At 53.8% G+C, this 11,699-nt stretch overlaps 1 protein-coding gene across 2 annotated transcripts in view; it reads right to left on the reverse strand.

The window, feature by feature from the left end:
• Positions 1–5,104, reverse strand: part of LOC123863166 (ATP-binding cassette sub-family G member 1) — a 53,453-nt gene extending 48,349 nt beyond the window's left edge. For both annotated transcript variants that reach the window (XM_045902419.3, XM_045902418.3), the window contains exon 1: positions 4,945–5,104. In XM_045902419.3, coding sequence (XP_045758375.1) covers positions 4,945–4,986 — 42 coding nt within the window. In that variant the 5' untranslated portion in view covers positions 4,987–5,104. The remainder of the gene's footprint in view (positions 1–4,944) is intronic.
• Positions 5,105–11,699: the final 6,595 nt, after the last annotated feature.

An 11,699-nucleotide genomic window follows, 5' to 3' on the forward strand; every position in this document is an offset into this window, starting at 1 on the left:
TCACGGACTATAACATTCTGTGGATAAAAATTAAAGTGCAAAGTAAAACTGAGAAAACTAAGCTCGGTTTGCTGCCGGCACCGGGCATGTGAAACATCTCGCACTCAAACATAAGTAGGTTCCTACATTCCCGAGGCAGAGGCAGGGAAGGCTTGTGTCTGCCTGGCCACGGACTCCTCAGCGCCTCTCCGCTCTGCAGGGGGAGCTGCAGGACGTGGCCTCTGCCGTGGCTTTGCCCACTGCCCTCCGTGCTGGGGCCCCTTGAAGGGACGACGGCAGGCCCCGCCCGAGCTCGGCACACGCTTGGCTTCGGCCACAGGCACCTACAGCAGCCGCCGAGCGCCACCCCTCTGCCCACCCATCCTGCCCGCTGGGGGCACATGCTGTTCTTCCAACTTCACGGCCTGCTTGGACTCCATCGGTGCGCCGGGGGTTAGTGGAGAGAGTGGTGGGGAAGGCAGGGAGCTCCAGGCCTAGTCCCCGAAGCCCATGCCCCCCCACCCGCCACCTCCTTGGAAAGCCTAAATGTCTGCTTCCAAACCCACATCCTGCGGGCAGACCCGGCTCCAACCGTGGGCGTCCAGCTGGGAGCAGGGAGCATCCAGCAGCTCCTCACCAGCGGTGGGCCCTAGGACCTCCTCCCTGGCATCCCAGCTGCCATGGCCCATCCAGACCGCAGCCCCTCTCCCTGGCACCCACCACAGGACTGCGGCAGATCCTCAACCTGTATCATGATGCGGGTCTAGACTCCAAGCCTATCTCTTCTCTCGCTCACTCACTCATTCAGGAATGAGAGCCCCCGGCAAAGCCCTGGGGGTCAGCGGTCAGCCAGGCAGAGAAGGCCTATGGCCTCAGCAAGCTCCCCATTCAAGGCTGGGCCCGAGGCAAGAATGCAGGCAGTCACAATGCCCTGAGGTCAGAGCTAGAAAGAGGCCGGGTGGGGTGGGAGGAGGGTGCCTGCAAGGGAACAGCATGTGCAAAGGCTCAGCAGCAGGAGGGAGTGGAACATCGGGAGATCTGAGAGAAATTCAGAGGCTGGAGCTCCGATTTCAATTTCAGGTGGGAGGGTAGAAGGGAGGGAGGGTCAGAGGAAACTGGAGACACATGGGGTCTGCACGTGAAGTGCTTGCAACCCTGTGAAGGGTTTTGCACTTTATCTAGAAGTCTTGGGGGGCACCAAGGGATCTGAAATGGAGGTAACGGACCAGAAACTGTAATTAAAAACCATCTCCTGTGGCAACGTGCAGATGGGAGGGTGACGGTGGCGGAGGCAAGTGGACAGGCCAGTAGGACAAAGCTGGGTGACTAGACCGATCTGGGAGAGAGGGAGGGAGGAGGCAGAATCAAGTACTCATTATTTAAGTATTAAATAATGCCTCCTGCATACTAGGTGAGTGATCATAAACAACAGTGACTATTGATTCGGCAATGACGTGTACCCAGTAACGTCTAGGCTGCAGAGAGGATGCCTCTTACTATCTCCGCACCAAAGGGGGAGGTCACCATCCCCCACTCCTTTTCGAGTTGGGCTCTAAGACACAGAGACTGCCTCCTGCCCAAGACCCAAGGTTAATGAGTAGCCAAGCCAGGGTCCAGCTCTGTGTGGCTTCCGCTCTGCGCCCTGTTGTCTCAGCCAGTGCCCTTAACAGCCCTCGAACGTTGTTTAGCTTTCTAGAGGCAAGTTGTAGGTGACCCTGGGTCATCCCAGCCCCTGCCCATTAGAGGAAAAGCCACAAGAAGCTGAGGAAACCAGACAATCCCGCCCCTACAAAAAAACTGACACCGAAGTGGTGCATACCATTATCCACCTTTCTTCCACAGGTGTCCAATGACCTTGCCCAATTAATAAAATCATGAAACCCTGGATGATGGGAGGCAGTGGCTGTCATTCTGAAATAGACCAGCTCTCTGGAAACACATCCTCAGATGAGAGCGGCCAGCAATGTAGGTTACAGCTAGCTTGTCCTTAGCCTCCTGAGCTCATTAAAAATGAAGCAAATACATCTTCCCTCCCCATTTGCTGTATGTTTCCCTATCTTTTCCAAGCATTGTCTTTGATCTCCCCATCTACACACAATTTGTGCTGCATAATAAATGATAAATAATAGTAAGGCCATTCATGGGTGTTGAATGCCAAGGAGACCCTATTTGGAATTGTTCCTGCCTGCCATTCCTGAGAATATTCTCTTGGGTGCTCATTTCAACTGAAATGCAAGCATACAGAATTGCCTGTTTAGCTGAGGAGGGTCTCTAGCAGTCCCCTCAGGCCCCTGTGAGGCTGGTTCATGCTCTTTACCCAGGGACATGCAATGAGAGATAGAAACTTCTTCCCACAGCTCATGGGGAAGGGAGGAAAAGGAAGAGAAAGGCGCAGGCAGCAGGCCCTGGTACACACTTCTCTCTCAGTTCTCTCTTCCATGTGTCGCTGCTGGGCTTGGTGCCCACCTAGACCAGTGGGCCCTTCAACTGGAGGGCAGATCCCTCCCGGGTACCCTGGCCACCTAAGAGGATAATGCAAGCTAAGAATCCTCAAGGCCACTGCCCTGGGGAAAATAATTCAAACGTCACACTCTTACCTAAGCAAAAGGCAGGTATTACTTGTGTGGTCACTTAGACTGCTGACCTCGTCATCACCAAACCCCACTTCAAACAGCCCCGAATACCACCATCCTGTTGGGACCTCATGCCTGCCCCTCCCAGCCCAGTTCAGGGCCAGGTGCTTCGCCCATCCTCCAAGTCAGCTTTTCCAGACTCACACCTGGCACAGTCAGTCCCAGGTGGGACCCCAGAGCAGGGGGTGAGGGAAGAGCTCAGGATCCTGGGGCTCTCTCAAGGGCTCTTTGTTTATGACTTGGGTAGAATTTTTTACTTATTTATTTTTTTAAAAAGATTTTTATTTATTTATTTGACAGAGAGAGACAGCGAGAGAGGGAACACAGGCAGGGGGAGTGGGAGAGGGAGAAGCAGGCTTCCTGCGGAGCAGGGAGCCCGATGCGGGGCTCAATCCCAGGACCCTGGGATCATGACCCGAGCCGAAGGCAGACGCTTAATGACTGAGCCACCCAGGCGCCCTGGGTAGAAATTTTTAAACTAAAAAAAAAAAAAAAATACAAGATTTTTGAGGAGGAAAATGATTTTTCAAACAAAACAATGTTCCCTGAAAAAAATGAGCCCAGCCGTTAGTGTCCCCACGTGAGCGCAGAACACTGGAGTTCTGGGTCCGTATCAGACTATAACATAACATTAAAAAATCCTGACATAAAAACATCTATACCTTAAAACATTTCGATTTCATTATTTTTCCATATGTATAAACCACTTTTGCAGCTTTGAAATGACTTCAAGAGTTACGCGGCATCTAAAAGATCGGAAACATGCCTCACCTACATACAGCTAACAATAATAATCTCCTGAATTTTCCATTACTGACAATTTAGGAATCCCAAAGAGATGGACAAATGTAAAAGGAAGAATGGCCAAGCGTTACCCAAACATTCATCCAGATAAAAGCAACTGTCAGCAGGAGGGGCTGCCTTCCCTGTGTTTCCATCCCCCTTCATCCATGAGAAACCAAGTACTGAAGGCAGGGCATGCCCAGAGAGGGGAGCTGGTCGCTGAGTCCCCCTGCCACCGGGCCCTGCTTCACCAAAGTCCTAAACATGTCTGCGGCCCCATTCTATCGGTTTACACAAAATCATTATATAATGAGCCGGCGACGCTCGGTATGTGTTCTACAGTAACCTGTTTGGAGGCATAGGATGCAGTTGTGAGAGAGAGCATGCGCAGACACCCAGCTACGCTTTTTTTTTTCTTGGGCTCAAGGCAAGAGGTAACTGTCGGTCAAATCCTGCTGAGCCCTGCTGACTTCAAATACAGGATGCTAAAAATGAAATAAGGCGAGGGGTGGGGGTGAAACCCCGGGCGTGCTGTGCACTGTGGGCTTACAGCTTCTGGGGAGTAATTAGCAGGATAGTAAATCCACAGACAGATGATAGAGAGAGTGGTGGAAAGGGAGGGCGAGGTGGGGTGGAATACGGAATACTTTCTATTTGTACTTTAGATGACCTGAAATCTAGTCTGTAAGTACCTAACTGCAATGTCGGTGTGCTAGGCATAAAAATAAAAGGCCCTAGGATGGATGGGTCGATGGTTAGTTTGTTGTTTTGTTGTTTTTGTTTTTCCCCTAATGTGAGTTTAAGGAGCTCTTATAAAAGGAGCAAGAGGAGACTTTGGACCACCCCTAGGACTAGCTCTTGATGTCGCTGTGTCTAGCGCTGAATCTGCCGGCGCCCGGTGGTCCCTCTATGGAGCTGGCACCCTTGGGAACGAGAGATCCGCGTTCCTGTCCCCACCCTGGTCTCTGTCCAGGGTGCAGAAAAGGTGACCTGCAGGTATCCAGGCTCGCCCGTGGGCTGCCTCCCCGGAATCCGCCGCCCCCTCCCGAGCAGGTCCGGGAGAGGTTGCACCCGGGGAGCGCCAGGGGCAGCGCAGGCTCTGGTCCCCGGGCGGGGAGCAGCTCCCTCTTTTGTTCCCCCAGATCGTGCCCAGCGCTCCGGAGGGTGGCGCGAGAAGTGCAGGATCCCCAAGCCGGGCCGCGCGCGGAGGCAGAGAGGACCCCCCGCCTCCTTCCCTCGGGCCCAGGCTGCCACCCTCCCCAGTGCGCTCAGGAACCCAGGCCCCAGGCCATCGTGGGGCCATCGGTGCACTTGTGGGGCTGCTGGCCGCCTCCCGCACACTCCTGGCCCCTCCGCCTTCCCCGCGTCCCCTGCCGGGGCAAGGAGCATCCCGAGGCGCCAGGTGGCCAGGGCGGGGGGGCAATGGGAGCCGGGCTTCTCCCCGGAGACCCAGGGGCGGCTGTCGGGGTGAGGGTGTGGGTCTTTGTGCATTTCTGGCTCTCCTGGAAAATAGAAGCAAGCCCCGGGGGCGAAGGATGCGCTCACTCACCATGGCGGTGCCGACCGAGAAAGCTGCCATCAGACAGGCCATGCCCCGGGGGCGGCGGGCACGGGCGGCGGGCGGCGGGCACGGGCGGCGGCGGCGGGCACGGGCGGCGGCGGCGGGCACGGGCGGCGGGCACGAGGCTGCGCTCGCTCCAGGCTGGGCGGCTGCGCCCCGCTCGGGCTCCGGCTCGGGCAGCCGCCGGGGCTCTGGCCCCGCCCCGCCGCGCCGGCCCCGCCCGCGCCCCGCCCACGCCCCGCGATTGGCCGGCGCGCGGGGCGGGGCGGAGCCGGCAGGTGCGCGTGCTCTTGTTTTGCTGCTGAGGAGGGCGGCAGGCTGGCTCGCAGGAGTCCGCGCTGCCCTGGCCGCCCGCGCCCGCGGCCTGGCAGGTGCTGCGGGCGCTCCCCAGCCCCGGAGCCCCCGCGCCCAGAAACTCGACGGGGATGGACCAGCGGCCCCGAGCGCCCGACGCACAGTGGGGTCTCCCCGCAGGACAGCCGCCTCCAAACCGGCGCAGCTGTGTGGATGGGGCCAGAGGGGGCGTCAGGGAGGCTGGAAGGGAAGGAGGGGTCTTTTCTTTTCTCGTTGTTCGGTACCTTTCTGCCAGGCAGGAGCGTGAGGACTAAAGAAGACATGGCCTCGGGGCGCCTGGGTGGCTCAGTCGTTAAGCGTCTGCCTTCGGCTCAGGTCATGATCCCAGGGTCCTGGGTTCGAACCCCGCATCAGACTCCCTGCTCAATGGGGAGCCTGCTTCTCCCTCTCCCACTCCCCCTGCTTGTGTTCCCTCTCTCGCTGTGTCTCTCTCTGCCAAATAAATAAATAAAATCTTTAAAAAAAAAAAAAAAAGAAGAAGAAGAAGACATGGCCTCTCCAACGCCGGCCCTCCCCCTCCAACTAGAGATCCGTATCTGGGGTGACCCCCCAACACTGAGACGGTGCAAACACACTCATTCCTGCACTGCTGTTGTAGCCAGATGCAGGACTAAATGCTGGGTAACAAAGGGGCGCTGGGTTAAGGTGCCCAGGCCTCTATCCTGCCCCCGCTCACCCGCCCCAATTAAAAAAAGCCTTGTTTCCAGTGCCTGGCTCGGTACCTGGCCCACCTCTGTGTTCAGGTAACTGCATAAGGAATGGCCCTCCAGACACCTTCTCATTTTGGCACCAGCCTGGAATATCAGATGGCCTGGGGTCTTCTAAAGCCCTTATTATATATAAGTGGGACCATTTCCTGGTAACCATGGTGACAAGACATTCTCACTTCCAATCTCAGAGGCTAATGCTTTTGTTCAGTGGTTTGCATGTTGGGACTGCAGGTAGGAATGCATCTCTCCTCACCTCCAGCACACCTGGCAGGGGGACTTCACACCCAGAGGTCTGACAACCATAGCCAAATTCTCCTCTCAACCCAAAGGAGGGAAAGGGGGTATGATGTCGAGTTCAGGGGGAGAAGGGCCCTGCTTTTGTCTGAATATTTTCACCTGAAGATCAATGCATTACCTCTATTCTATCTTTGGCTGAGAAGAAGGAAACATGACCACTGCATTTTCAGGTGCCACTCAGCACGCCCAGCCCAGCAGGCTGCGTGGTGCCTTAAATGAACTGAACAGGGAAGCAAAAAAACTCCAAATGTCCTGGAAGGAGGACTCAAATCCACACACCTCCTGGGGAGAGATGAGGCCAAAAGGCAGAGACAAAGGGACAAAGGTGCCTGCTTCTGGGGCCCAGGGTTGGTGGCTTGCCCTGCAGCCCACCACCTGCTCCAGGACAGGAAGGACAGGACAAGAAGCAATAAGAGGAAGACGTGAAACGCAGGAGAGGAGGATTTCTCCATGAGCATCTGGCTGGACACTGCCCAGTTATGTGGTCAGGGCAGGCGATGTGACATCGTAGTCTTGTGGCGCTGGCCTCTATTTTCTGTCCACTGTCCACTCTCCTCACTCCTATGGATGAGTGCAGAATTTCCTCTGGAAACCTCCTGGCCCTGCCCTCACTCTGTTCTGTATCATGTGATTTATAGCAACAGTTGGTCAGGAACTAGAGGTGCAAGGCAATGCTTGCTGGGCTTCTGGGGATGGCCAAGGGGACAGTGTGTAGACCCTGAGTGTGAAGCCAGAGATGCAAGACAATGGGAAAGTGAGTCCTTATTGGCACGGCGTGAGCTGCTGGCTTTTCCATGACAGACACTGAAAGAGTCCTCATTTATACATCTGTAGGCTGGGTAATGAGACTCTCAGCCATGTGGGAAATAGTGCATGTCTAGCACTTTCCACCATGCATGGCACTAGCAAGCAAGCTAATCCCAATCCTTACTGGTATCATCCTTCTTGTGCCAAGTCAAGGAATAAGCGAACAGTAGAATGAGTCGGATCTGTGACATTTGTATCAGGACTGCTGGTTGTAAGTAACAGAAACCCAATTCCAACTGGCTTATGCTAAAGATAATGCATAGTCTTAGGTAACAGAAAGGTTCAGGGTGTGCTGGTTTCAAGCCTTCCAGCACCAAGGACCCATAATGTATCCTCAGCTCTTGGTCTCTAGCTCTTTCCATGCCTCTACTTTCCATCTGCTGGCTTCCCCCTCAGCAAGACTGTCTCTGTAAAGCCCCCTCAGCAGCTTCAGGCTTGCATCCTATCAGCCAGCAGCCAGTCACTGTACCCCAGTTTGGGGGGTGCCAAACACTGATTAGCTGGGCCAAATAGGCCAAAGAGAAGAGCAGCCCCACTGGAACCATGCAGAAAGATTGGGACAGGGTGCTTCACAAGGCCATTTGTGAGCCTTGTGAACACTCTGAGCAGAAGTGTATGTGCCAAGCAGGCCAACACAAGAGGAACTCATCACAGGACTGTCCAGTCCAGACCCCAAACCCAGTGGAGATTTCTGCTAAGACATCAAGTCACAGAGCCAGGCAGCCCCTCCTCCCCACAGTAGGCCTTGAGTTATTCAACCAAGGTGCCATATTTCTCTCTAGACTTTCACTTCCCCCCTCTTCCCAATATTGCTTCTTAGACCGTGCCCCTTCTTCCTGCTTACCTTTCTCTGCATGGATTCCATTGACTCAGTGTCCCTTGTGAAAGTTGGGGTGCATCGCTGGCCACCTATTCAAGGCACTCCCTCCTCCCGCTGAGGAGCCAGTGTCCCCAGGCTCCACTCAGACTGCCGATAAAGACAAGCTTCCCGGCCACCTGATATCCGAGGGACAAGCAGTCAGTGGACTCCACCACCGGGGACTGAATTCGCTTTCCTTATAATTATGTCATTCCAGTTGCCTGGTTTGCACTTTATCCCCCAAATTCCATTTTAAGGACTGTCCAATTTATCTCTGCCAGACATCCAGCCACTGAGGCTGGGAAATGGCGGGGAGATGGGGGCACCCTGAGCACCCAGTCTTTGGTGCAAGGGTTCTGCTCTTGGTGTCCAGTGAAGAGGGGGTAAGGGGGGGTACCGGGTAGGTCAGACATCCAGATGGGCTCGCCACAGACCTGGGGACTGACATGAGTGAAACTCCTGCGTGGAGCCGGCTGCAAGGGGGTGAGGCTGGCTTGGCATCATGGATTACCTTCCCCTGCATGTCCCAAGCACAAGATCCCTCCAGAGAACCCTTTGGGGACACCCCGTGGCTTCCCAGCCTCCCCACTCCCAGCTTGCTAGGAAGAAATCTAATGAATATATTCTTTATTAATACAGTCTTCTTCATATTTTGGTGATTTGGCTTTCAACAATTTTGACCTTGAGCCTCCTTTGATTACAGGGAGGCCAGCTCTGAATTAACCAAAGCAGACCCCATTGGCTGACTTTCTTCTGCTCAACTACAGAGCTACACCAATTTGAACTTCATTTTCCAGGACCTATGACTTTCGCCCCACATTCAGCGTACACTCAGAGATTGCCTGCTCTGGGGGCTCCCAGGTGGCTCAGGCTGTTGAGCATCCAACTCTTGGTTTCGGCTCAGGTCACGATCTTGGGGTCCTGGGAATAAGCCCCGTGTTGGGCTCTGAGCTCAACACGGATTCTGCTTGAGATTCTCTCCCTCCCTCTCCCTCTGCCTCTCCCCCCACTCACATGTACACCCTCTCTCTCTCTCTCTCTCTCAAATACATAAATAAATCTTTAAATTAAAAAAAAAAAAGATTGCCTGCTCTGCCCAAAGTTGATCTCCACATTGGAACAGGGGGTGTTATGGCAGGGTGCAAAATGGAGAAAACCCTGCCCTAACGAGTTACCACATCCAAAAGCTGAGGTTCTCATCTAGACTGGGTATATTTCTAACTCGTTCTGTGAGCTTAACACACGTTAGGGGTCATTCTTTCCCTAAAGCTGCAGGAGCTCTTGCCGTGTAGTTTAGCGGGGAGGCAAAGTGGGGACACATGGGCCTCCTGGCCTTCAGTGACCCTGTCCCTTTCGGAGCCAATCCTTCAGGCTGTTTCCAGCACCCGCCAAACCCCCAGTGTGGAAAAGTGCCCACCCTGCCCATATTCCGCCAGGGGAACATCTCCCTCATTTGACATATCAGCATTTCATGGAGGAAAACAAAGAACTAAAGAAGGCTGGTCCCCCTGCCCCGTCCCCAGCCCCTCTTCTACCACATCAAGGGCTGCATAGTGACAATGTGTGAGGGTTTGTGAGATTGCTTTCCCCAAAGCTTCAGGGAAGCTCGACTCTAGAGGGGATGGTATAGGGAGGAGGGGATGGTATAGGGAGGTGTTGCCTTGGTTGTTGACTCGCTTTTTACAACCCAAAGCCCTGGTTCTGAAGGTAAAAGTTTTTAGACAAAGAAAAGCAAAATGTTAGTACTGCACCAGGCAGCAGGGAAGGGGGCTCGTCCCTTCTCTTAGCAGACAGAGGTGGAAGATGTGACGGAGACTCCCGGAGCTGGGCCAGGAGGGATGAATCCCACCACTGTTGTATTCCCACACCTACAACCATTCAGCAGGTGCACATTCCTGGAGGTGTCCCTGTGGGAAACTTGCCCTAGGCCGGGCTAGAGACCTACCTCTGGTCATGGCCCCTGACTTGTTGGCTTCTCTGATCTTTTCCCTGTCATGTTAACAGAGAATTAGGGCCACTGGGCGTTTTCTACCTCTGTTTACATAAAAGCCAATGCCTCCCCTTTAAAAAAAGGAAGAGAGAGAAAGAATGAGGGAGAGAAAAGAAGAACTTGGGTGAGTGAGAGAGAATGAGAAAGAGAGCCAAGGCAGGAGGGGTGGGGAGGGAAGGAAGAAAGAAAGAATATTAAGAGGTAAGAGCAAGTGCAGAGGAAAACTGTGTCCCAGCCCTTGTGGGTAGGGATGGGAAAGGGCAGCGGACACAGTGTATCAGGGAGAGTGGCAGCCTAAGCCCGGGTATGAGTACCAAGTGGGAACTCTCTGTAGGCTGGTTCATTTTAAAGAAACATTGTTTTCATCTCCATGGTTTGCTGGATTCCTGTTCTGCTGGCCCTCCCGCCTCCTGTCATGTTCTGTCTCCAGTGTCCAGATGTCCCCACATTGCATCCTCTGGCCCAGATCCAAAGGGGACCCCTCCCTCCTCACCTTCCAGGAGGTGGGGGCAGAGGAGGGGTCGCAGGTGCACACAGGGTGGAGCTAGGAAGAGGCGGAGCGCCAGAAGATGGAAAGATGAGGTTAATGCGGGATGTTTTCAGGGAAAGAAAAATGCAAGCAAATATTCATAAGCTAAGTTAGGAAAAAGTAAGCGTTGCAGATTATTCCTATTTTCTTCCATTAGCACAGAACAGAGAGTGGCAAGAAAGTTCTAGGAAACAATTTCCAAAAATGAAGAAAGAGGAAATAACATCTGGCAATGAAATGACCTTCAGAGCTGAAGACCAGGACAGAAGTCTCAAAGACAGACACTGGAAAATTACCAGGGGCCTCCTCCCACACAGAAACAAAAACCTCCCACCACCCCCATTCAAGGGTCCAGTTGGGAAAAAACTGGTAGCTCGTGTGCACCCCACTTTTCCTCTGTAGAGCTGCTCTGCCCTAACTGCATGTGATCAGTCCTAGAATGCAACCCCCACCTGGAACCACTCAGAACATTCCATCCCTAAGGCCACTGCGTTTGTTCTGGAGAGGATTTACCAGCCCGGGGGGCGGGAGGGGGGGCATCAGAGTTCTCCCTGGGACTTGCCAGGGCCCTGAGAAGGAGAGGGTTTCTTTCCCTTTGGGGGCTGACAGCCTCATATGGCGGCCACCCTCCCTGCCTGTGGAGCTTGGCCAGCTGGGAAGGGAAACCACAGAGGCACAGAGGCTGCACGGCATGGCAGTAAGTGCTGGGCACCTTGAACAAGTTCATGCCTCTCAGTGCCTCCGTGACCGCAGCTATAAAGTGACTGACAGCCATGCCCACCTCGGGATGGTTGGGAGGATTGAATGAGTCAAATTTGTAATAATCACGTCTGGCTCATAGTGTGTGTCTTATACACAAATGTTGGTCATCCTCATTATGAGAACCAGTACTCTCCCTCTGACCTTGAACTAGCATAAATTAGGTTTCCGTCACTTGCTGCCTGAAAATCCTGATTAGGACAAACAGGCTGTTAAAAGTCAGGGCTCCTCACGTGAACCCCAATGTTTATAGCAGCAATGTCCACGATAGCCAAACTGTGGAAAGAGCCAAGATGTCCATCAGCAGATGAATGGATAAAGAAGATGGGGTATATATATATACAATGGAATATTGTGCAGCCATCAAAAAATGAAATCTCGCCATTTGCAACAACGTGGTTGGAACTAGAGGGTATTATGCTAAGCAAAATAAGTCAA

Source organism: Mirounga angustirostris, unplaced genomic scaffold (genome assembly GCF_029215605.1).
Source record: "Mirounga angustirostris isolate CCGP_5_RB_7025 unplaced genomic scaffold, mMirAng1.0.hap1 SCAF_1, whole genome shotgun sequence".
Lineage (NCBI taxonomy): Eukaryota > Metazoa > Chordata > Mammalia > Carnivora > Phocidae > Mirounga > Mirounga angustirostris.